Source organism: Pseudophryne corroboree, chromosome 6, assembly GCF_028390025.1.
Source record: "Pseudophryne corroboree isolate aPseCor3 chromosome 6, aPseCor3.hap2, whole genome shotgun sequence".
Lineage (NCBI taxonomy): Eukaryota > Metazoa > Chordata > Amphibia > Anura > Myobatrachidae > Pseudophryne > Pseudophryne corroboree.
In genome coordinates this window covers 371,751,214-371,778,130 of record NC_086449.1, presented here as the reverse complement: position 1 = coordinate 371,778,130, position 26,917 = coordinate 371,751,214, and the positions used below count along the sequence as shown (strand labels likewise).

Sequence of the window (26,917 nt, the reverse complement as noted above, 5' to 3'; positions counted from 1 at the left end):
GATTTTGAGGAAGCGGAACCAGGCTTCTGTTCCTGCGAACCTGATGGCACAGGTTTTCTGGATTTTCCCAACCACCTCTGAAGAAAGTGGAAGGGGGCTTGGACTTTAACCTCTGCGGTCCGAAAGGACTGCATATTAGACGTAGGATAAGATTTCCTTGTTGGCGGAGTGGCTGAGGGAAGAAGACTTACCCGCAGTTGCCGTGGAAATACACACATCCAACGCTTCCCCAAACAGAGCCTGACCTGTGAAGGGTAGGTTCTCCACACTCTTCTTGGATTCCACATCCGCAGACCATTGGCGCAGCCAGAGTCCCCTGCGCGCCGAGACAGCCATGGAAGATGTCTGTGCATTCAGATGACCAAGATCCTTCATGGCCTCCACCATGAAACCTGCAGAATCCTGTATGTGACGTAAAAACATTTCAATGTCACTTCAATCCATAGTGTCCAATTCCTCTAGTAACGTGCCTGACCACTTTACTATGGCTTTAGAAATCCATGCACAAGCAATATTGGGCCTTAGCGCAACGCCCGAAGCAGTGTATATGGATTTAAGCGTAGTCTTGATCTTGCGGTCTGCCGGCTCTTTCAAGGCGATAGACCCAGGGACAGGTAAAACCACCTCTTTAGACATTATAGATACAGAAGCGTCTACAATAGAGGGGTGTCGCACTTTTTCCTATCCTCTTCAGGGAAAGGAAATGCAACAAGAACTCTCTTTGGGATCTGGAATTTTCTCTCCGGGTTTTCCCAGGATTTTTCAAATAATGCGTTTAATTCCTTAGATGCAGGGAAAGTAAGGGAGGCTTTCTTATTGTCTGTAAAGTAAGCCTCCTCTACCTGTTCAGGTACCTTGTCAGCAACGTGTAAAATATCCCGAATGGCCTCAATCATGAGTTGCACCCCCTTAGCAAGGGATGTCTCCCCCCCCCCCCCCCCCCCCCCACAATATACACCCATCATTGTCTCCCGTATCAGAGTCGGTATCCGTGTCGACTTGCATTATCTGGGCAAGAGCACGCTTTTTTGGGCATATGCCAGGGGATTTTGAGGAAGAATTGGGGATAGAATATGACAAAACCTCTTCCGATTTTTTCAAAACCTATGTTTCAGTCTCATTATGAGCTATCCTAGAAGAAATCTGTGATACCATTCCCTTAGTAGAAGCCACCCACTGGGGTTCGGATTCAGAAGGCTGAGACAGTATATTGCATTCCGGAGTACAAGGAATAGACTCTTCTGGAGAAGATACATAGTCTACAGCACAAGACACAGAGTCCCCAGACATGGCAATGTGAGATATTTCATACACACACACAAAGGAAGATGTCAGACACCGTTTCCCCCAAGTACCTTCAGAGAGACACAGAGTTAAGGAGCCAGCACACACAGCACCCCAGTAGGCAGTTATATAATAAAAGCCTGGCACTGACTGAGTAACCTTAACAGACTACCCAAGTGCTTAACGTGAATAAACACTACCCCCCCCCCCCCCCCGCCCCCTAACCCACTGGTACCACACAGGACAGCTGGAGTTATGTGGCGGGTCAGGGAGAAAATGGTGCTGGTGAGTGCTGGATCCGCTCTGAGAAGCTCCGCCACCGAAAATGGCGTGTCTTCCCGCACTTGTAAGGATTATACTGGCCTGAGGTATCGCATGCTAGCGGAAGTACAGAGTCCCTGATAGCTTAGATGACCAGTCTGTAGGGTATTGCGCTGGCCCAGGGCACCCAACACAGCGCCGCACCACTGTACCGCTGCGTTCCCACCCTGATGCCGCCATTCTCTCCGGCTCCCTGCTTTCAGGGATGTCGGCGTCCAACTCACCACCGACGTCTTCTGGCTCTGTTAGGGGGTGGCGGCAGTTCTGCGGGAGCGAGCGGTTGCCTCGGGGGCTTGCGATCGACACCCTCAGGAGCTCAATGTCCTGTCAGCAGAGATAGGGGCCATTAACCTCAGAGGGTTGGATCCTACTCCCCCCCTAAGTCCCACGAAGCAGGGAGGCTGTTGCCAGCAGCCTGCCTGTACCTAACTCTTAATTAAAAAAAAAAAAAAAAAAGAACTCCTAGGAGCCTCCCTAGCTGTGACCGGCGTTTTCTAAACCGAGTCTGGGGTAGGAGGGGCATAGAGGGAGGCGCCAGCCTACACTATTAAACTCGTAAAGTGCCCATGGCTCCCAAGGGACCCGTCTATACCCATGTGGACCCCAGCATCCTCTAGGACATAAGAGAAATACTAAAATGAAAAAACTGTAGTAACAGAATTTCAGTACGATGGTTTATACTTGGTAGTTTATAGATAACCCAAATCATCAATTCCCCTACATATTTCTCCAAAAGGATTCTGCAAACAGGTTTAACCACTATACCTCAATTAGATCATCACTAATTCTAGTTCCTATTTTGTTTACAAAACCGAGAGTTTATTACCATACAACCGAATACTTTCCATCAATCTCCAACTCCCCAACATATTGCAATAATCTATAAAACGGATTCACAATAATTACAAACCCAAGAATCTGCAATTCTATTTGCATGATTGCAGTGGCGGATTTAGGGGGGGGGGGGGGTTAGGGGAGGCACCAAGGCACGTGCCCCCTCCTGTCGTTAAGGAATTTTTAAACTGCGCAGTTAAATAATGGCCCGCGTAGCCACCCGACACAATTATGAGGCTGCTGGATGTCATCAGCCACTGTATCCCTCCCCTGTCAGCTGCTCCTCCTTCTTGCATGATTGCCAGGCCAGCGTTCCTCCTGATTGGCTCCCTGGAGTCTGGAGACATGTGACACGCAGTGCAGTCCAGCGGAACAGAGCAGGAGCATCCTAGATTCAGCCCCGCCACCGCCGCCGAGGGTGAGTGACAGCGCACCCGCAACGTCAGCCCACCAAGACACAGTGCAACGCCGCCCACCGCCGAGGGTCCGGGTCTCCAGGACATCGCGCTGGTGAAGGACAGCACACCGGCGCCAGCCCACAGAGTTACAGCGCACCGCCGGCACCGCTGAGGGTCCGGGACATCACCAGACAGGGCAGGGAAGACGCAGCAAAGCACGCTCGTGCTGCCGTTGCGGACCAGACGCCCATGCCAGCAAGCAAAAGCAGACGCCGTGGCCTGTCCCTGCTTTCTTCACTGGTGATCAGTGTCTGGTGAGCGGTGCTGGGTGAGGCAGGGTAGAAGGCCCAGGAATAAAGGGGGTGGGTGATCTGTGCACTGGGTAAATGAATCATATATTAGGGGTGCTGTGCTACATGCTGCTAGTAGGGGTGTCCAAACCCCTTAATCCTATAGAAGATACCTGGTATTTAGCCTAACTGCGCTCAACCCCTGGGTGTTGTGTTTTATGGTTACCTGTATGGTGATTTGGAAATATGTTCCCTATGTGCTCTAAACAATAATGACTAATGTATCTTTCAACTGATTTTATTGCTGTGGAAGATTCGATTAATATATAGTGTAGTGGTACATATACCAAATGGTGTCACAGATATATGCATGCGAATTGGTTCATTTAAATTTGAGCATGGAATGTTGTCCTCGTCTGTTGATACTACCAATCTTATAGATATACTTGCAAAAAATAAAATATAATATGGAGTGAAAAGTAAAAATAAAGTACAAATATGCCAGCACCTAATGTTAATTAGCGGAATTGTCCTGTATACTTAGTTCTTTAGTACCAGTGGTTTTGTAGATTATAACACAGTCTTTTACCCCTTCAGGGGCGATAGATGAAGTTCTCAATGGACGGTAGGGTTCAGAGAACGGCGTCCCATATCTCTGTGGTATCTTGAACCCAAAAAAAAAAAAAAAATCAAAGTCCATTTGCTTACCGTTGCGGCCGTGTTAGTGAGAGATGTCCGGCCCGGGTGCGGGTCAGCGTTGGAGTATTGCAAGGGCTCCGGACTGACTCTGCTCCAGGTGTTGTGCCTGCCACCTTGGTTAGCCTAGGTACAGACCTTCCCGGGTGCCTACTACATTCACCGAGCTGGTCGTTTGGGGAAGGAATGTACTGGTTCGGGCTCTGGTTACCAGGCACTCCTCTCCCTAACAGATACTCACCTCATGTTTCTCTTCCGCTGCCCTTCCGTCCTTCTCACTCGCTGAAACTGGTCACGCTGCTGTGCGCCTGGCGCCGGGGCTTAGGAATTATTCTGAGGTTTGTGGTTGTTAATTTGTCTGATAGTATACGGGGCACCATTCTATGTGAACACTACCATCCATTGAGGACTTCATCTATAACCCCTAAAGGGATAAAATACTTTATTGTGTCTTAATCTACAAAACCACTGGTACTAAAGAACTAAGTATACAGGACAATTCAGCTAATTAACATTAAGTGCTGGCACATTGAGCACTTGACCACACCCCATCACACAACTGGTCACACCCACTGAAATTTGGCCACGCCTACTCCACTTCTAACTCCACCCCTCCTTGATAGCCCAACCACTTACGGTGCCCCTCCTGTAATTTTTTTCTGGATCCGCCCTTGCATGAACAGCTCCTTGACTACTCAACGACCTGCACCTATCTTGTCTTTCATTATACTTCTATTCTCATCTGTACTGAAGCAGTCAATTACAAAGCTTCATAATGGCAATATTGTGCTGTAAGTGATCATGCTTAGTGCCTTTAAATAGAGTGACCAGATGCCAACCTACCAGCAATCATCTTCAAACTATAAGCAGACAATTTGCTACGCTATCAAAGCACATATATAATCTGTACTATAAGGTCTCAAAATAAAAAAATCCCAATATTTTGTAGGTGGCAGTACAGTGACGGAATTTTAATATCCATTAATGGTTGTAAGCATAACATAGGTATTAGGAAATTGTGACTATTTTTAGATATTAAAAGACACTGTTCACTGTGAAGCAAGAAGGTAGTAGGGGAAATAAACAAGCAACACCTTTATTTTATCTATAGAACCCTGTGTCCCGAAAACAAATCATTCAACAACGCCCATACTGCAGTGTTATTGGGATCCCCTCATGTGACCGACGCTTGGGATCCAGACAGTCCCCATGCCGATGCTGGTATCCTGCCTGCTTACCAACCTGACAGCATGACGACTGACAGTAACTATTCCCACTCGTGGGTATCCACGACACCCACAGAGTGGGAATAGAAACTGTGGTGAACGCAGAGAGCCGACAAGCCCGCAAGGGGCTCTGTTGCCCCCTCCGGCATTCTGCTGCCGGGTTCCCAGGGTCGGTATGCTGATCGCCGGGATCCCCTGCGCCAGTCTCCCAGTCCCAACCCAGCAATGAGTCACAAATGTCAGCTTATTCTGTCCATCACAAAACTAAACAAATATACATTAAGAATATAAGTTTCATACTATGTAATACACTGTTTTGTTAACAAAAGCAGAATAACTATTTACATATACTTCTATTAACACTTTTTAGAAAAACATTATAATAGAGCAACAGCACACCTTTTAAAAGCCCCACAGAAGCCTCTGGTGGCAATGTAAAGGAGTCCAAAGACCTCGCAATCTCCAGAAGTCCATTAAAGTGCTGCGCCATGTGGTCTCGACACACAGAGCAAATATTCTGGATAGCTTTGGCAGAGGGAGAAGCCAGGGATGACTGACACAAGCCCTTCATTAGGTAGGACAACACAGGATCTAGAATGGGAAATAAACCACACACAAGTCCATACCAGCAGGTGAGAATACTGGATCACAGGGACAATAAATATGTTATGGTGGAGTGATTAGAAAATAGAGTCAGCATTAAACAGAATGAAGTATACATTTTATTATATATATATATATATATATAAAATATTCTGCAAAACTTTTCAGATCTATACATGTTGTGCACACCTATAACCAGGCCAGTATTCAAGCTACTTAGCCAGTTAATAACTTAGATTAATAGGTTTTAAAAAGAAAGAAAAACTAATCTATGTAAGACGATTCAATAACAAACTTTATCTAAGAGGGATCAATTCCTGCAACATGTATATTATTTATTATCTCTTAGGGTTCTATTCATGAAGCAGTGAAAAGAGTGTAGAAGTGAGCCAGTGGAGAAGTTGCCCCCATGGCAACCAATCAGCTGCTCCGTACAATTGTATAGTATGCAAATTATAAAGGTTACTTCAATGCAGATTGATTGCCATGGGCAACTTCTCCACTGGCTCACTTCTCCACACTTCTCACTGCTTCATGAACAGACCCCTAAATGTTCTGCTGGTTATTTTGTTTTGAAGTTCTTGTATTTGGCAGTTACTCACCAAGAAACTGAGGGTTCCTGTCAACCACCTCACTCATCTCCCCTACCAGCTCTATGCTAGTGTACCGCACAGCAATATGCACTGACTCAGGAAGTCTGACAACTCCTTCTAGCACCTCTATCAAAGTTGGATTGTTCTCACTGCAAAGTTGTGAAAAAAAAAATTACTTAAAACATGAAAGACAAACAAAGTTTAACTGGAGAGAGAGAGAGAGCGCTTTAAAGAGAGAGAGGGGGGGGGGGGGGGGGGGGGGGTTGGGGTTGGTTTGGAGACAACATAGTGAAGTGTTCCATGCAGCTCAGTCACCTGTTTCAATCTCCATACCTCCTGTCTACCACCATTTAAAAAGTCGTTAACAAAATAAGTTTGGATTTTTGTACTACAGAATCAACAGAGCCACAGGAAAATTCAATACACAAGACATTGGATAAGGTCACCTTAGATTACGTTTTCTGGTTGCCAAAGACTGGAAACCAGATTTACCACATACCACTCAAAGCAAGCCGCCTGAAAAATGTTGGGCCCCTCTCCGCTTGGTACTTTCAGACACATTTCTTAAAGCATAGTGGGGCATATGTATTAACCTGGAGAAGGCATAAGGAAGTGATAAACCAGTGATATGTGCAAGGTGATAATACACCAGCCAATCAGCTCCAATATGTAAATTAACAGTTAGGAGCCGATTGGCTGGTGCGTCATTACCTTGCCCATATCACTGGTTTATCACTTCCTTATACCTTCTCCAGGTTAATACATCTGCCCCAATGTTTGTTGGGTGTTCACTGTAGTAACTACACTACAAGTACACTTGAAACGTGCATACACCGAGTGTGTTGCAGATATAGCCTGTTTGGACACTGCTTCCTATTTATGACACTCAAGTACCCTCTCATCTCCAAAAAGGAAACATGTCCGTGGAGTACCAGAACACAGATTAGTATGAAGGACTAGGGATAAGCCCATAACTTTCGTTCAGTGACCAAAAAAACCTCACCAGGAGACTTAGTACTCGTCTGATCGAAATAGCACGTCTGTGAGGCAGGCACCTTGAGATTGTGAAATGCGACTCTCAAGATGCTAGAAATATATTTTCTCTAACGTCCTAGTGGATGCTGGGGACTCCGTAAGGACCATGGGGAATAGACGGGCTCCGCAGGAGACTGGGCACTCTAAGAAAGATTTAGTACTAGTGGTGTGCACTGGCTCCTCCCTCTATGCCCCTCCTCCAGACCTCAGTTAGAATCTGTGCCCGGCCAGAGCTGGGTGCTTTTAGTGAGCTCTCCTGAGCTTGCTAATAAGAAAGTATTTTAGTTAGGTTTTTTATTTTCAGAGAGCTTCTGCTGGCAACAGACTCTCTGCTACGTGGGACTGAGGGGAGAGAAGCAAACCTACTAACTGCGGCTAGGTTGCGCTTCTTAGGCTACTGGACACCATTAGCTCCAGAGGGATCGAACACTGGACCTGACCTTGTCGTCCGTTCCCGGAGCCGCGCCGCCGTCCCCCTCGCAGAGCCAGAAGACAGAAGCCGGCGGGTTGAAGCAAGAAGACGTCAAAATCGGCGGCAGAAGACTCCTGTCTTCATATGAGGTAGCGCACAGCACTGCAGCTGTGCGCCATTGCGCCCACACCAACCCACACACTCCGGTCACTGTAGGGTGCAGGGCGCAGGGGGGGGCGCCCTGGGCAGCAATTGATTACCTCCTGGCAAAAAGCAGCATATATACAGTTGGACACTGTTATATACATGAGCCCCCGCCATTAATTTTACACAAAATCGCGGGAGAAGCCCGCCGCTGAGGGGGCGGGGCTTCTTCCTCAGCACTCACCAGCGCCATTTTCTCTCCACAGCTCCGCTGAGAGGAAGCTCCCCAGGCTCTCCCCTGCACGATAGAGAGGGTGAAAAAGAGAGGGGGGGGGGGGCACATAAATTTGGCGTAAAAACAATATATACAGCAGCTACTGGGTTAACACTAAGGGTGTGTACACACGGTGAGATCCTTGCTATGTACGATTTTTACTTGCGATTTCCCTTGAACTCCCCGGAGCCCAGATAGGACAGATTTTGACTAACTTTTCTTGAGATATGGACTGTGTGTGCTTACGATTTTGGCTTATGTGAGATTTTGGCTTATGTGAGATGTCATTGACATGTGAGATGAACTAGATAGTACACCGATCTAGCAAGGATTGACTTGCCTGCACAGTCTATCTTTTCTTGCGATGCCGACCTGGCGGGGCCGCGCATCGGGATCGCAAGGTGACTTTCACCTTGCGATTTGCACTAACTTTTCTTGCGATTTTGACTATATAGTCAAAATCTCAAGAAAAAATCTCACCGTGTGTACACACCTTAAGTTACTGTGTGATTCCTGGGTCATATAGCGCTGGGGTGTGTGCTGGCATACTCTCTCTCTGTCTCTCCAAAGGGCCTTGTGGGGGAACTGTCTTCAAATAGAGCATCCCCTGTGTGTGTGGTGTGTCGGTACGTGTGTGTCGACATGTCTGAGGTAAAAGGCTCCCCTAAGGAGGGGATAGAGCAAATGTGTGTGTGAGAGGGTGTCTCCGTCGACAACGCCGACACCTGTTTGGATATGTGTAAGTGCGAAGGTGAATTTATTGCACAAAAGATTAGAGGACAGACAGGAAATCTACCCATGTCTGTCCCTATGTCACAGAGACCTTCAGAGTCTCACAAGGCTCACTATCCAAAATAATAAACACTGATATCGACACGGAGTTTGACTCCAGTGTCGACTACGATAATGCAAAGTTACAGCCAAAATGGCAGAAAGGTATTCAATATATGATTATTGTAAAAAAAGATGATTTGCATATCACTGATGACTCATTTGTCCCTGACACAAGGGTACACATGTTAAGGGGAAGAAAGCGGAGGTAAATTTCCCTCCTCTCATAAGGAAAAAGAGCGGGAATCTCCAGACAAGAGACTGCAGCTTCCCACAAAAAATTCTCAGGCAGTATCCTTTCCTCACTAGGGCCAGGATGTGATGGGAATCTTCCCCTAGGGTGTCACGTTTGCCCAGAAGGTAGCACTAGCTATTCTCAGGGATCCTGCAGATAGCGTGCATATTCTGGTACACTACTCAGACCGGCGATTGTGTCGGCATGGGTTTATAGCGCTGTGGCAGCGTGGACAGGTACCTTATCAGCAGAGATTGAGACCCTAGTATGCATATAGATATATATATGTATATATATAGATATATATATAGATATATATTAAAGATGCTGTATTAAGAGATATGTATATATAAAACATGCCCAAAGAGACATGAGTATACTGGGTCCTAGAGTCAAAGCTATGTCGATTTCTGCTTGACGTGTCCTGTAGAATATGCAATGGACAGATGATGCCGACTTAAGAGGCATATGGAAGGCTGAGGATTGTGTGGAGAAGGGTTCTCGGACCTGGTCTCCACAGCTATAGCTGGTAATTCTGATATTTTGCCTTATATTCCTGCACAACCTAGGAAAGCACGACGTTATTAAATGCAGCCTTTCGAATAAAGAAACAAGAAAGTCCGAGGTGCGTCCTTTCTTGCCAGAGGCGGGGGCAGAGAAAAGAAGCTGCACAACACAGCTAGTTCCCAGGAACAGAAGTCCTCCCCGGCCTCTGCAAAAATCCACCGCATGTCGCTGGGGCTCCACAGGCGGAGCTAGGCCCGGTGGGGGCACGCCTTCGTAAGTTCAGCCACAAGTGGGTTCACTCCCTGTTAGATCCCTGGGCAATAGATATTGTGTCTCAGGGATACAAGCTGGACTTTGTGAAGATGCCCCCTCACCGACGGCCCGGCCAGCTTCCCCCCACGAGAGGGAAACAGTGTTAACTGCAATTCACAAATTGTATCTTCAACAAGGTGGTGGTCAAGGTTCCCCTCCCTCAACAAGGAGGGGGTTATTATTCGACCATGTTGTAGTCCCGAAACCAGACGGTTCGGTCGGATCCATATTGAATTTAAAATCCCTGAACCTGAAAGGGTTCAAGTTCAAGATGGAATCGCTAAGAGCGGTTATTGCAAGCCTGAAAGGGGGAGATTTTATGGTGACTCGGGACATAAAGGATGCATACCTTCATGTCCCCATTTATCCACCTCATCAGGCGTACCTCAGAATTGCGGTACGGGATTGTCATTACCAATTTCAGACGTTGCCGTTTGGTCTCTCCACGGCCTTGAGAATATTCACCAAGGTAATGGCGGAAATGATGGTGCTCCTGTGGAAGCAAGGTGTCACTATTATCACGTACTTGGACGATCTCCTCATAAAAGCGAGATCAAGAGAGCAGTTGCTGAACAGCGTATCACTTTCTCTGGAAGTGTAACTGCAACACGGCTGGATTCTATATATTCCAAAGTCGCAGTTGGTTCTTACAGCTCATCTGCCTCTCCTAGGCATGATCCTAGACACAGACCAGAAAAGGGTTTATCTCCCGATAGAGAGAGCTCAGGAGCTCGTGAGACTGGTCAGGAATCTATTAAAACCAAAACAGGTGTCAGTGCATCACTGCGCTCGAGTCCTGGGAAGGAGGGTGGCATCATACGAGGCCATTCCCTTCGGCAGGTTCCATACGAGGACCTTCCAATGGGACTTACTGGACAAGTGGTCCGGATCACATCTTCAGATGCATCGGTTAATCACCCTATCCCCCAGAGCCAGGGTATCTCTCCTGTGGTGACTGCAGAGTGCTCACCGTATCGAAGGTCGCAGATTCGGCATTCAGGACTGGGTCCTGGTGACCACGGATGCAAGCCTCCGAGGGTGGGGGGCAGTCACACAGGGAAGAAATTTCCAAGGGCTGTGGTCAAGGCAGGAGACTTGCCTTCACATCAATATCCTGGAACTAAGGGCCATATACAACGCCCTAAGTCAAGCGGAGACCCTGCTTCGCGACCAACCGGTTCTGATTCAGTCAGACAATATCACCGCAGTGGCTCATGCAAACCGCCAAGGCGGCACAAGGAGCAGGGTGGCGATAGTAGAAGCCACCAGAATTCTTCGCTGGGCGGAGAATCACGCAAGCGCACTGTCAGTTGTGTTCATTCCGGGAGTGGACAACTGGGAAGCAGACTTCCTCAGCAGGCACGACCTCCACCCGGGGGAGTGGGTACTTCATCAAGAAGTCTTCGCGCAGATTGTAGGTCGGTGGGAACTGCCACAGGTGGACATGATGGCATCCCGCCTCAACAAAAAGCTACAGAGGTATTGCGCCAGGTCAAGGGACTCTCAGGCGATAGCTGTAGATGCACTGGTGACACCGTGGATGTTCCAGTCAGTTTATGTGTTTCCTCCTTTTCCTCTCTTACCCAAGGTGCTGAGAATCATAAGGAAAAGAGGAGTGAGAACAATACTCATTGTTCCGGATTGGCCAAGAAGGACTTGGTATCCAGAACTGCAAGAAATGCTCACAGAGGACCCATGGCCTTTGCCTCTAGGGCAGGATCTGTTGCAGCAGGGACCTTGTATGTTCCAAGACTTACCGCAGCTGCTTTTGACATGTCAAAATCTTATTTTCCATGAACACAGATCATTTTCAATAAAATACATGTAGAACTGAATATAAACACACACAGAAAAAATAAGATTTTACTCACCGGTAAATCTATTTCTCGTAGTCCGTAGTGGATGCTGGGGACTCCGTAAGGACCATGGGGAATAGACGGGCTCCGCAGGAGACTGGGCACTCTAAGAAAGATTTAGTACTACTGGTGTGCACTGGCTCGTCCCTCTATGCCCCTCCTCCAGACCTCAGTTAAGGAAACTATGCCCGGAAGAGCTGACATTACAAGGAAAGGATTTTGGAATCCAGGGTAAGACTCATACCAGCCACACCAATCACACCGTATAACTTGTGATAAACTTACCCAGTCAACAGTATGAACAACAACAGAGCATCAAACAATGGATGCCAACATAACATAACCCTTTATTAAGCAATAACTCTATACACGTATTGCAGAAAGTCCGCACTTGGGACGGGCGCCCAGCATCCACTACGGACTACGAGAAATAGATTTACCGGTGAGTAAAATCTTATTTTCTCTAACGTCCTAGTGGATGCTGGGGACTCCGTAAGGACCATGGGGATTATACCAAAGCTCCCAAACGGGCGGGAGAGTGCGGATGACTCTGCAGCACCGAATGGGCAAACACAAGGTCCTCCTCAGCCAGGGTATCAAACTTGTAGAACTTAGCAAATGTGTTTGAACCCGACCAAGTAGCTGCTCGGCAAAGCTGTAATGCCGAAACCCCTCGGGCAGCCGCCCAAGAAGAGCCCACTTTCCTTGTGGAATGGGGTTTCACGGATTTTGGATGCGGCAATCCAGCCGCAGAATGAGCCTGCTGAATCGTGTTACAGATCCAGCAAGCAATGGTTTGCTTTGAAGCAGGAGCACCCAGCTTGTTGGATGCATACAGGATAAACAGCGAGTCCGTTTTCCTGACTCCAGCCGTCCTGGCTACATAGATCTTCAAAGCCCTGACTACATCAAGCAACTTGGAATCCTCCAAGTCACGAGTAGCCGCAGGCACCACAATGGGTTGGTTCAAATGAAAAGATGACACCACCTTCGGCAGAAATTGCGGACGAGTCCGTAATTCTGCCCTGTCCATATGGAAAACCAGATAGGGGCTTTTACATGACAAAGCCGCCAATTCTGACACACGCCTAGCCGAAGCTAAGGCCAATAGCATGACCACCTTCCACATGAGATACTTTAGCTCCACGGTCTTAAGTGGCTCAAACCAGTGGGATTTCAGAAAACCCAACACCACGTTGAGATCCCAAGGTGCCACTGGTGGCACAAAAGGGGACTGAATATGCAGCACTCCCTTAACAAACGTCTGAACCTCAGGAAGAGAAGCCAGTTCCTTTTGAAAGAAAATGGATAGGGCCGAAATCTGGACCTTTATGGACCCCAACTTCAAGCCCATAGTCACTCCAGACTGTAGGAAGTGCAGGAACCGGCCCAGCTGGAATTCCTCTGTAGGAGCCTTCCTGGCCTCACACCAGGTAACATATTTTCGCCATATACGGTGATAGTGTTTTGCTGTCACGTCCTTCCTAGCCTTTATCAGCGTAGGAATAACTTCATCCGGAATGCCTTTTTCCGCTAGGATCCTGCGTTCAACCGCCATGCCGTCAAACGCAGCCGCGGTAAGTCTTGGAACAGACAGGGCCCCTGTTGCAGCAGGTCCTGTCTGAGAGGCAGATGCCATGGGTCCTCTGTGAGCATTTCTTGCAGTTCCGGGTACCAAGTCCTTCTTGGCCAATCCGGAACAATGAGAATTGTTCTCACTCCTCTTTTTCTTACGATTCTCATCACCTTGGGTATGAGAGGAAGAGGAGGAAACACATAGACCGACTGGAACACCCACGGTGTTACTAGTGCGTCCACAGCTATCGCCTGAGGGTCTCTTGACCTGGCGCAATATCTTTGTAGCTTTTTGTTGAGACGGGATGCCATCATGTCCACCTGTGGCAGTTCCCATCGATTTGTAATCTGAATGAAGACTTCGTGATGAAGTCCCCACTCTCCCGGGTGGAGGTCGTGCCTGCTGAGGAAGTCTGCTTCCCAGTTGTCCACTCCCGGAATGAACACTGCTGACAGTGCTTGCACGTGATTCTCCGCCCAACGAAGAATCCTGGTGGCTTCCGCCATCGCCACTCTGCTTCTTGTGCCGCCCTGGTGGTTTACATGAGCCACTGCGGTGATGTTGTCTGACTGAATCAGCACCGGTTGGTTGCGAAGCAGAGGCTCCACTTGACTCAGGGTGTTGTATATGGCCCTTAGATCCAGGATATTGATGTGCAGACAAGCCTCCTGACTTGACCACAACCCTTGGAAGTTTCTTCCCTGAGTGACTGCCCCCCATCCTCGGAGGCTCGCATCCGTGGTCACCAGGACCCAGTCCTGTATGCCGAACCTGCGGCCCTCGAGAAGGTGAGTACTCTGCAGCCACCACAGAAGAGACACCCTGGCCCTGGGGGATAGGGTGATCAGCCGATGCATCTGAAGATGCGATCCGGACCACTTGTCCAACAGATCCCACTGAAAGATCCTCGCATGGAACCTGCCGAAGGGGATGGCTTCGTATGATGCCACCATCTTTCCCAGGACTCGCGTGCAGTGATGCACCAACACCTGTTTCGGTTTTAAGGGGTCTCTGACTAGAGTCACGAGCTCCTGAGCCTTCTCCGCCGGGAGAAACACCTTCTTCTGGTCTGTGTCCAGAATCATGCCCAGAAAGGGCAGACGCGTCGTAGGAATCAGCTGCGACTTTGGGATATTCAGAATCCAGCCATGCCGCTGCAACACTTCCTGAGAGTGTGCTACGCTGATCAGCAACTGCTCTCTGGACCTCGCCTTTATGAGGAGATCGTCCAAGTATGGGATAACTGTGACTCCTTGTTTTCTCAGGATCACCATCATTTCCGCCATTACCTTGGTAAATATTCTCGGTGCCGTGGAGAGCCCAAACGGCAACGTCTGGAATTGGTAATGACAGTCCTGTACCACAAATCTGAGGTACTCCTGATGAGGTGGATAAATGGGGACATGCAAGTAAGCATCCTTGATGTCCAAAGACACCATAAAATCCCCCTCTTCTAGGCTTGCAATGACCGCTCTGAGCGATAACATTTTGAATCTTTTCAGATAAATGTTCAGGGACTTTAAATTCAATATGGGTCTGACCGAACCGTCCGGTTACGGTACCACAAACATGGAATAGTTTCCCCTTCCCTGTTGAAGGAGGGGAACATGTACCACCACCTGCTGGAGATATAACTTGTGAATTGCCGCTAACACTACTTCCCGTTCCATGGGGGAAGCCGGCAGGGCCGATTTGAGGTAACGGTGAGGGGCATCACTTCGAATTCCAGCTTGTATCCCTGAGACACAATCTGTATAGCCCAGGGATCCACCTGTGAGCGAACCCACTGGTGGCTGAAATTTTCGGAGACGCGCCCCCCCACCGCTCCTGGCTCCACCTGTGGAGCCCCAGCGTCATGCGGTGGATTTAGTGGAAGCCGGGGAGGACTTCTGTTCCTGGGAACTAGCTGTATGGTGCATCTTCTTTCCTCTACCCCTGCCAAGAAAGGACGCACCTCTGACCTTCTTGCTTCTTTGTGACCGAAAGGACTGCATTTGGTAATACGGTGCTTTCTTAGGCTGTGAGGGAATATATGGCAAAAAATTTGACTTCCCAGCCGTAGCTGTGGAAACTAGGTCCGAGAGACCGTCCCCAAACAATTCCTCACCCTTGTAAGGCAAAACCTCCATGTGCTTTTTGGAGTCTGCATCACCTGTCCATTGCCGAGTCCACAGGACCCTTCTGGCAGAAATTGACATTGCATTTATTCTAGAGCCCAGTAGGCAAATGTCCCTCTGGGCATCCCTCATATATAGGACAGCGTCTTTTATATGCCCCAGGGTCAGTAAAATGGTATCCTTGTCTAAGGTATCCAGTTCCTCAGACAGATTACCTGTCCATGCTGCTACAGCACTACACATCCAGGCCGACGCAATCGCCGGCCTCAGTAGAGTACCTGAGTGTGTATAAACAGACTTCAGGATACTTTCCTGCTTCCTATCTGCAGGATCCTTTAGGGCGGCCGTATCCTGTGACGGCAGGGCCACCTTCTTAGATAAGCGTGTCAACGCTTTATCTACCCTAGGGGAGGATTCCCAGCGCATCCTGTCCGTTGGCGGGAAAGGGTACGCCATAAGTAACCTTTTGGAAATCAGCACTTTCCTATCGGGGGAATCCCACGCTTTTTCACATAACTCATTTAACTCATGTGAAGGGGGAAAAGTCACTTCTTGCTTTTTCTCCCCATACATATAAACCCTCTTGTCAGGGACAGGGTTTTCCTCTGATATGTGCAATACATCCTTCATTGCTATAATCATGTAGCGGATGGCTTTAGCCATTTTAGGCTGCAATTTTGCATCATCGTCATCGACACTGGAGTCAGAATCTTTGTCGATATCTGTGTCAACAATTTTGGATAGTGGGCGCTTCTGAGACCCTGACGGCCTCTGCGCTGTAGGACCAGGCATGGGCTGAGACCCCGACTGTCCCAAGGCATCAGCTTTATCCAACCTTTTATGCAAGGAGTTTACATTATCATTTAACACCTTCCACATATCCATCCAATCAGGTGTCGGCGCCGTCGGCGGAGACACGTCATTCATCTGCACTTGCTCTGCCTCCACATAGCCCTCCTCGTCAAACATGTCGACACACGCGTACCGACACACCACACACACACACAGGGGATGCTCTATATGAGGACAGGACCCCCACAAGGCCTATTGGAGAGAGAGAGTATGCCAGCACACACCCCAGCGCTATATGACCCAGGAATCACACAGTAACTTAGTGTTTACCCAGTAGCTGCTGTATATATGATTAATGCGCTAAATTTATGTGCACCCCCTCTCTTTTTACCCTCTTTCTACCGTGAGTCTGCAGGGGAGAGCCTGGGGAGCTTCCTCTCAGCGGAGCTGTGGAGAGAAAATGGCGCTGGTGAGTGCTGAGAAAGAAGGCCCCGCCCCCTCAGCGGCGGGCTTCTGTCCCGCGATTTTGTGTAAAATTAATGGCGGGGGCTCATGCATATTACAGTGCCCAACTGTATATATGCTGCTTTTGCCAGGAGGTAATCAATTGCTGCCCAGGGCGCCCCCCCCCTGCGCCCTGCACCCTACAGTGACCGGAGTGTGTGGGTTAGTGTGGGCGCAATGGCGCACAGCTGCAGTGCTGTGCGCTACCTCAGTGAAGATAGGAGTCTTCTGCCGCCGATTTTGACGTCTTCTTGCTTCAACCCGCCGGCTTCTGTCTTCTGGCTCTGCGAGGGGGACGGCGGCGCGACTCCGGGAACGGACGACCAAGGTTAGGTTCCTGTGTGCGATCCCTCTGGAGCTAATGGTGTCCAGTAGCCTAAGAAGCGCAACCTAGCCGCAGTTAGTAGGTTTGCTTCTCTCCCCTCAGTCCCACGTAGCAGAGAGTCTGTTGCCAGCAGAAGCTCTCTGAAAATAAAAAACCTAACTAAAATACTTTCTTATTAGCAAGCTCAGGAGAGCTCACTAAAATGCACCCAGCTCTGTCCGGGCACAGATTCTAACTGAGGTCTGGAGGAGGGGCATAGAGGGAGGAGCCAGTGCACACCAGTAGTACCAAATCTTTCTTAGAGTGCCCAGTCTCCTGCGCAGCCCGTCTATTCCCCATGGTCCTTACGAAGTCCCCAGCATCCACTAGGACGTTAGAGAAAATAACCAGAAACCAGCGCTACTAATAAGATAGGAAGAGAGCAGTCCCACGTAGTTCTAAATAACTCCTGCTTTATCTCTCACATGGATGGAACACTTACAGAATATTTCTGTCCCACATGCCCATAAAGGTATCTTTTTACACCAAAAGGACTTCCAGAATTCATCAAACAAACGTCACCCAAAAGTGGACACTTACATTTATGAGCACGCGAGACAGAAAATTAATGTAAGTGTTCCTTCCATGTGAGAGATAAAGCAGGAGTTATTTAGAACTACGTGGGACTGCTCTCTTCCTATCTTATTAGTAGCGCTGGTTTCTGGTTATTTTTTTATATGTGTTTATATTAAAATGTGGAGATTTTGGGTGTGTTCTCTTTTACTTCGAACCAGCAGCAGTAAGAAGCGCAAGGCTGCTATCAATTCTTGTGGATTATGTAGAACTGAATGATTAGTACATGCTAGAGGGGTCATGAAGCACCAAGTGTTAAGTGTGCAGATTAGTCAGATGTAGAGAAATTTGATTCTATAGCGCAGGGTTTCTAAACTCCAGTCCTAAGGTACCACCATAATCATATATAGGTGAGCTAATCTAGTTAACTGGGTCAATAACTATTCCACCTGCTCACACAGATAGACATCATCAAAACATGACCTGTTGGGGATACTGGAGGTAGAAAACCTGAATTACAGATCAAAGCAAAACCATCTTAAACCACTCCCTCGGTAAGGAGAAACTGAAGAGGAGGACACAAGCCCCTAACAGTAAATGTAGTTCCACCAATTATGCCACTATGATTTCAACATTGCCTGGACGGACACAGCTCCAGGGAGTACAAGCTAGGACAGCAGTGCATATAAGCTCAGCGAGGATGCTATTGTGCACAGGCAGTTTAGTACAGCATTTGGTACAGTCATTAAAGTGGACAACTAAAGTTTGAGGGACTAGTGACGCTTGTCCATGGATTCCTAAAAATCTGCCATCCATAATCTTGAAAATTAAATCTGTAATATTGTGCAGGTTTCTCTATTGGCTTCATATTTGTCACTCAGCAGCCTAGCTACAGAGACTAGGAAAGAAAGGACACTTTCCTGCAAAGGTGATGCTCATGGGAAAGCTGACAACAGTAAATGACATGTGTTCCCTAAGAGTGCTGAACTATGAAATGATTGCAAATAGGTTGCTGTGCAGTAAATTTGGATGCTGTGGAAAACTATAGCTACAGTGGAGGTAGGCTGTAGTTCAGGGTAAGGATACCATAGCACTCTAGTGACACTTACTGGAAGGGAAATACTCAGTGGTTCCTAAACTTGTTCGAGTCATGGTACTTTAGGGCATCATAATTGTTGTCACAGCATCCCTAGGCCAAATGTTTCTTACTGAGAAACTTAGAAAGAAATATTAAATTAAGTAAATTGTGTTTATATGCCATGCTTATGTTCAGTTGTGTGGTGATCGAAAATATTTCCTTCCGTTTGTCCACGGTTTATGATTGACAGTCGCCAGCACTGGTTTTGGCTATTACATTGACCATAAAAAAAATTTAAACTTTTCCTGGACCACCAACCTAGGGCACCCCTGCAAGGGCCCTGAGGCACCCCAGGGTGCCACGGCACACAGTTTGAGAACCACTGGAGATACTGTTATCCCATAACTCCTGCTATTTGCTAGCCTGTGTCACGTGTGCAGGACTCAATGGCTGTACACCTTCCAATGGAGAAACATAAGATGAAAAGTTGATATAGATTGTAAGTTTGCGAGTAGGGCCTTCCTACCCAGTTTTGTTTTATCACTGTTGTTTCCATTTGTAAAGTGCAACGGAATTCACTGTTCTATATAAGAAATGGTTAATAAATAAATTAATTCATTAAATGGATACTATAATCTCCACAAAATCCCATTCTACATTGTGACTACAATCTCTGCCAGACTTTGAAATGCCAAATGAGCTTGAAATTTTCACGTTTATAAACATACTGAACTAAAGGGTAATGAAAAACACTACCCCATCAAAACAGGCTCTCGCACTGTCAAGTACTAGAAATAAATAAGGAGATTTATGGTAGACTTACCATGGTAAAATCTTTCTGCGAGGTACACTGGGTTCCACAGGGAATACATTGGGTTGTAGAGATGGATCTTGATCCAGAGGCACCAACAGGCTAAAGCTTTGGACTGTACCAGAATGCATTGCGGGGCCTCCTCCATAACCCCGCCTCTAGGCACTGTGACCTCAGTTTTATTAACCAGTCCAATGCAGAAGCAGGTAAAAGAGAAAGCAGATGTTAGGCACATAGAACCACGTTCTCACGACAGGAGACAGGACTAGCGGCTAATGCCATACAAACCCAAAGACGCTAAGTGCATCAAGGTAGGCGCCCTGTGTAACCCAGTGTACCTCGCAGAAAGATTTAACAATGGTAAGTCTACCATAAATCTCCTTTTCTGCAGCGGTGTATACTGTGTTCCACAGGGAATACATCGAGGATGTCCTAAAGCAGTTCCTCAAGGGAGGGGACGCACCTTAGCCGGTATGAGAACCTGGCGTCCAAAGGAAGCATCCTGGGAGGTGGAAGTATCAAAGGCATAGAACCTAATAAATGTGTTCACTGAGGACCACATAGCCACCTTGCACAATTGTTCTGCGGACGCACCACGACAGGCCGCCCAAGAGGGTCCAACAGACAGAGTAGAATGGGCTTTAATAGCAGCAGGAGCTGGGAGTCCAGCCTGCGCATAAGCTTGTACAATCACCATTCTAATCCATCTGGCCGAGGTTTGTTTATTCGCAGGCCACCCACGTTTGTGGAAACCAAACAGTACAAAGAGGGTATCTGACCTTCTGATAGAGGCAGTCCTCTCCACATATATACGGAGAGCCCGTACCACATCCAAAGACCGTTCTTTGGAGGACAAGTCAGAAGAAAGCTGGAAACACATTCTCTTGATTAAGGTGAAAAGATGACACTATCTTAGGTAAATAACCAGGGCGAGTTCTAAGAACTGCTCGGTCACGATAAAATATCAAAAAGGGTGGACGACAGGACTAAGAGTCTAAGTCTGACACCCTTCTAGCAGAGGCAATAGCCAGCAGAAACAGGACCTTGGCTGTGAGCCATTTAAGGTCCACTGACTCAAGAGGTTCAAATGGAAACTCTTGCAGGGCATTCAGGACAACAGACAAATCCCATGGAGCCACAGGAGGGACAAAGGGAGGTTGAATCCTTAGTACACCCTGAGTGAATTTATGAACGTCAGGTATAGACGCAATTTTTCTCTGAAACCACACCGACAAGGCAGATATGTGAACCTTGAGGGAGGCCAGACGAAGTCCTAAATCTAGGCTTTGTTGCAAAATAGCCAGAAGTCTGGAAGTACTGAATTTGTGAGCATCATAATTCTTAGCAGCACACCAGGTGAAGTAAGAAATCTAGACCCTATAATAAATCAGAGCAGATGCCGGTTTGCGGGCCTTCAGCATAGTTTGGATGACCACCTCGGAGAACCCTTTGGCCCTCAGAAGTAAAGCTTCAAGTGCCACGCCGTCAAAGCCAGTCTGGCCAGGTCTGGATAGACACAAGGGCCCTAAGAACGAGGACGCTCTATCTATTAGACCCCACAGGTCTGAGAACCAACGCCGTCTGGGCCATGCTGGAGCGACTAGAGGTAGTATTCCTCCTTCTTGCTTGAACTTTCGTAGTACCCAGGGCAGGAGTGACACTGGAGGGAACACGTAGGGCAGCCGAAAGTTCAATGGAATTGCTAGTGCATCCACGAACTCTGCTTGAGGATCCCTTGTTCTTGATCTGAAAAACGGAACTTTGTGATAGTGTTGAGACGCCATCAGGTCTACATCTGGTAGGCCCCACTTGTTCACTAGGAGTTAAAGGACTTCCTGATGAAGACTGCACTCTCCGGCGGCACGTCCTAAAGACTGAGGAAATCACCTTCCCAGTTGAGGACTCCCGGAATGAACAATGCCAATATTGCCAGCAGAAGGCATTACGCCCAACGAAGCATTTTTGACACTTCCATTATTGCCATGCTGCTTCGAGTGTCTGCCTCATGGTTTATGTACGCCGTTATGGCGTGGTCTGACCATACTTGAACAGGCCTGTTCTGTATCAGAGACAGGGTGAGAGACAAAGTATTGAACAATGCACACAATTCCAGAATGTTTATCGGGAGGAGTGATTCCTCCATGGTCCACCGACCTTGAAAAGAGTGTTGCTCCAACACCGCGCCCCCAACACTTCAGACTGGCGTCCGTAGACGGTAGGACCCAGTTGGCGGTCCAGAACGGACGGCCCATGCTCAACTGCTGGTCCTGTAGCTACCAGGTTAGCGATGTCAAGGAGATCATGTGAGACCTGATACAATAAGGTAGGTTGCCCCACTTGGAAAGGATTAACCTCTGTAGAGGGCAGGAATGGAACTGAGCGTACTCTACCATATCGAAAGCCGACACCATGAGGCCTAGTACTTGCATCACCGAGTGTACCGACACTCTTGGGCGAGAAAGGAAGTATCTAATCCTGTCCTGAAGTTTTACGACCTACTCTGGAGACAGAAACAGCCGTTGACTGTGTATGTCCGGTAGTGCCCCCAGGTGCACCATGCTCTGAGCAGGGACCAACGAGGACTTCTTCCACTTGATGAGCCACCCGTGGGCTTGTAGGAAATTTAGATGACTGAGGAGGACATCGTGGAAGTTTGCCAGAATCAGCAAATCGTCCAGATACGGCAGGAACCTGACACCCTGGCGACAGAGATGAGCCGTCATTACAGCCATAACCTTGGGTCAAGCCCCGAGGGGCCGTGGCCAGTCCAAACGGCAGAGCCTGGAATTGATAGTGAAGGTTGCCAATAGCAAACCGCAGACATTGCTGATGCGATATGGCAATAGGCATATGCAGGTAAGCATCTTGTATAACCAGGGATACTATATAGTCTCCGGGTCCATGGCCAGTACAATTGAGCGCAGTGTTTCCATACGGAACTTGGACACTCTCACAAACTTGTTCAGTGATTTGAGGTTGAGAATAAGCCAGAAAGACACATCAAGTTTCGGGACTAGAAACAGGGTCGAGTAGTATCCTCTGCCTCTCTGACACAGAGGTACCAGAACTACCACTCCTGTATCCAGGAGGGAACACACAACCATCAGTAGAGCTTGCGCCTTTAACGGATCTGAAGGGATAACCGTTGGGCAGAACTAGCGAGGGGGACGTCTCCGGGAAGAGACAGTGTACCCGTGAGAAACAACTTCTCGCACCCATGCGTCTGAAGTGGTCATTAACCAGACCTGGATGAATCGTAGAAGTCAGCCCCCCACCCTGGAATCCCCCAGGGGGAGGCTTGTCCCATCATGCAGCAGGCTTGTCATGAGAAGCAGGCTGACGAGCAGCCCAGGAACGTTAGGCCTTGGGCTTAGTGGTTGTTGGGAGCACGAGACAATCTCTGGTATGCCTGACCTTCGCTTTCCCTTAAGGCCGAAAGCAGGGAAAAGTGGTACCTTTTGCCTTCTGTGCAGAAGGAGTAGCATTTGGGAGAAAGGCAGTCATAGTAGCCGCCGATTCAGACCCCATTTTTAATTAGGTCTTCCAGGGGAATACCTCCAAGGACTTTTGGAGTCCAGGTCCACCATCCACGACCTCAACCACAGAATACGGTGAGCCAGGACAGACATATTCGACGCCTTGGCAGCCAACACACTCGCCTCAGGGGACGCCTCCTGGTGAAGAAAAAGGTGGTGGTGGTTTTGTGAGACAGGGAATGTCTGGCATTGTCAGATATATCCTCGGGCAGCTCTCTCTCTAATGCCTGATCCAGTATTTTGTGACTGAGTACACAGCAGAACACACGTAATATGTAAATACTGTGACGCACTATATATCGACCCAGACGCACCTAGTCCCCAGGGTACAGTATACAGTGAGATATATCTGGAATTCACTGCAGTGAAATCATATAGCACATACAGGCACACACAGTCACGTCTGCAATGCAGATAATTATTTTCATGACAATAAAATTTAATTGGATTATTATATGGACATAGCTGTAACCACGATGAGGCTATTTTTCAGGACGTCAAGATTAGATTGTCCAATGGTAGAATCTCCTCCGAGATTTACTCCAAACCCACAGCCATCACCCTGAGCCTCTCAAAAGGGGCTTGCCTCTTTCTCAGATGATGCGCGTTGCTCGCATCACGAGCGAGAGAGACAAGGTCCCTGAGTTGTTAGACAGCATGATGTCCAGGTTTATTGATAGAGGATATGACCCTCAGTTTTTGTTTTCCCAGAAAGTACGAGTATTGGGTATGTCCAGGGAACAACTTTTACACCCAGTGAAGAATTCTGGTAATATTCTCCCTTGGTCTAGTGATTTCTCAGTGGCTAGCCCGATTATACGTAGGGCTACAAAAGCACTGTGGCGGATTGTGGCCTCGGATCCAGACATACCATCGTTAAGAATCTTAGACCCATTGCAGCGTTCAGACGAGGGAGTAACATCAGGGATAAAATTGTGAAGACTGATATAACGGGTATGGGGGAATGGTTGATGGTAATACACAGACTAAGCCGCCTCGTTGTTATCGATGCCCCAAGTGTGCCACTTGTAAACACATGGTGGCATGCAAAGATTTTAAGCATCCACATCGTGATTTAAAATTCACGATTGTAGTACTTCCTATGTGGTGTATGTCACTGTATCCCCCTGTGGCCTGTTCTATATTGGACAGAACACCCGTAAGTTCAGTGAACAAATGGATGCCCATCGGTCGGCCATTAAATTAACATTGGAAGGTAAGAATGTGGATCAGCCTGTTGCCTGTCATTTTAAGGGGGCGGGGCACTCTTTTAATTCCCTGAGATACTTTGGGATTGAACATGTTCCAATAACATTGAGAGGGGGGATAGATCAAAAATTTTACTTGAAAAAGAGACACGTTGGATCTAAGATTGGATACTTTGTGGCAATGGGGCCTGAATGATAAAATCAACTGGAATGCTTTTTAAGGGATGGTAAAGTGTAGCTTGGACCAGGGTTTATTCTAGACACTTTGGGGCTGCTCACATATGTGGGAGCCCGTGCAGTATGGGGAACATTTTTTCCTTTGTGCTTGTGTCTTTGTTTTCATTATTTACATGTTAGATTTATGGTACTACTGTAGACTATGCACTTTATGACATGTTTATGTGCATTTATACATGTTTATTGTGGGGTCTTGTCTCCTGTCTAAGGGTCGTGTCCATGCTGCCCACGCCTTCTGGACGTGCACCTCCCGGCCGCTCCCAGATACTCTTCCAGTGAGTGACACGCAAACAGTGCGTCACCATGGTTACAGCGACGTCAGTGGAAGTACGTTTTGGAGGTAACGTGACCGGAAGTCGTGGCTCAGCGGGAGAAGACACCGGGGATCGGAGGTATTTAGGAGGGTAAGTGCGTGTTTCTCGTTGTCTTGTCTGTTCTGGGGCCTGAGGAAAGGGCTGATGCCCTGAAACAGCTGTAGCCACAATACAGAAATCTTTGCATCATTCAATGCCTCCAGTGCAGTGTCTTTGTTGGAAGCGTATGATTGGTTTGGAGTCGGGCACGGAGGATTTACTTCTATTGTAGCGAGTGCCGGCTGTTTTGGATGATATCTATATTTATCTATCTATATATAAAACAATGCACGGTCTGAGACCAGATGTATACATCAGAATACTCGCACAATGTATTCTGGCACAGGTACACTTGTTCTTAACTAATGCTGTCGACATGTAGAATACTTAAGTGTTTGTAAAACCACAGCGCTGATGTACAGGCGGGATTACAAAGGAGACATTGTCCTGCAGTCCCGGAGACCAGTCGTATCTATTTTAGAAAATGGCGCCCAGCATCTTAGTCAGGGAGGGAGTGAGTGAGGCAGCTCCAGGGCGGGAACACCAGCAATAGATGCGCTGGAGGAACAGCTACAGGTCAAGTGCTTTTCCCCCTATGCTGGTCCTCACCACCGGGAACTATGGAGCCTTATTAAAGTGCATATTTTACTATCAGACCTGTGCCCTAGTGGATATAGTGAGGTCCCTGCTCTGTCACAATGTCCACGCCAGCGTCGCAGTTTGACTCCTTAAACCGCGACTGGAATGCGATTTAATGGCGGGTGCGGCCTGGGGGACCCGCTTACCTCCTCCATTAGTAGCAGCCAAGCGAACCAGGAGAGCGTCTGCGGTGGTGTGCCTAGGAACCTGAGCGCCTCCGCCACAAGTACCAGGGAATAGAGCCAGCGGGAGTATGCAACGCCGCTGGGGAGGTGATTGAGCCGCAGCACAGTATGTCACACTGACATATGAAGTGTTGCAGCCCTTGAAGTCTTCTAAAAAGCTTTTTCAGGGCTGCCTAGCGCAGCCCCACTGTTAAGTGACCTGCTTCATGCAGGCACCAACTCTAAAACTGAGTTCACATTGCCTGGAGGCGGGGTTATGGAGGAGGCCCCGTTATGCATTCTGGGACAGTCTAAAGCTTTATCCTTATGGTGCCTCTGGATCAAGATCCATCTCTACACCCCGATGTATTCCCCTGTGGAACACAGTGTAACCCGCTGCAGAAATGTAGCTACTATTCAGCCCAACCTCTCTAGGCCACTGTAGTGACTAGGGCCAGTAATGCTGCAGGAATCTGCAGCACAAAATGATCCCTCCTCCCCATGGTTAGCCAGGGATCGCCTTCACTTGTGTTTTGAGTACAGGGACAGAATGGTTGATGAACGACCCCACAACAGAAATAAGCAGTTATACACACACCCTCCTGCCTTGAACCAGACGAGGTTGTGCCTCTAGTAATACAATATAATAAAGTTGAACACTATGAAAGTAACACCAGAATATCCTATGCACACCTCCTATGCAGAGTAAAAACAAAAAACAGCGGAAAAGAAGGTGGCTGTAGGAAGAAAGAATCTTTACACCACTAGGAGACAGAACTGGGGATAAATATTACCCACTATTTGTATTCTCATACTGCAAATAGAGACACAGTATGTACTGATCTACGACTGTAACAATACTCACGGATCTATACTTTTGGCAATGGCAGCCATTATGAATAGCACAGCCTCAGTGACTTCCCAGGGAGGATTCCCTTCTTTCAGGGTTGAATACAACTGTATAAACAACAGAAAAAGAATATAAATACAAATGATTATAAACATTTGATAACAGAAGCCAAGTCATCTCACACAACTATCAATGTTTTGTGAACCACTGCAGGTGAATGCTTTGGCGACTCTTGGCAGTACCTGGCTCACTTTCAACAGTAACGGTGACTGATGGTAAGATGGAATTTACAAGCTAAGGTAAATAGGATGAGTTTTACTCCTT

At 47.8% G+C, this 26,917-nt stretch overlaps 1 protein-coding gene across 1 annotated transcript in view; it reads right to left on the bottom strand.

The window, feature by feature from the left end:
• Window positions 1-26,917, bottom strand: part of TNPO3 (transportin 3) — a 228,239-nt gene that overhangs the window by 81,784 nt on the left and 119,538 nt on the right. Inside the window, exons 10-12 of the mRNA XM_063926695.1 lie at window positions 26,609-26,700; window positions 6,255-6,394; window positions 5,449-5,640 (exon numbers count right to left, since the gene is read on the bottom strand). Of these exons, the coding sequence (XP_063782765.1) occupies window positions 5,449-5,640; window positions 6,255-6,394; window positions 26,609-26,700 (424 nt within the window). The remainder of the gene's footprint in view (window positions 1-5,448; window positions 5,641-6,254; window positions 6,395-26,608; window positions 26,701-26,917) is intronic.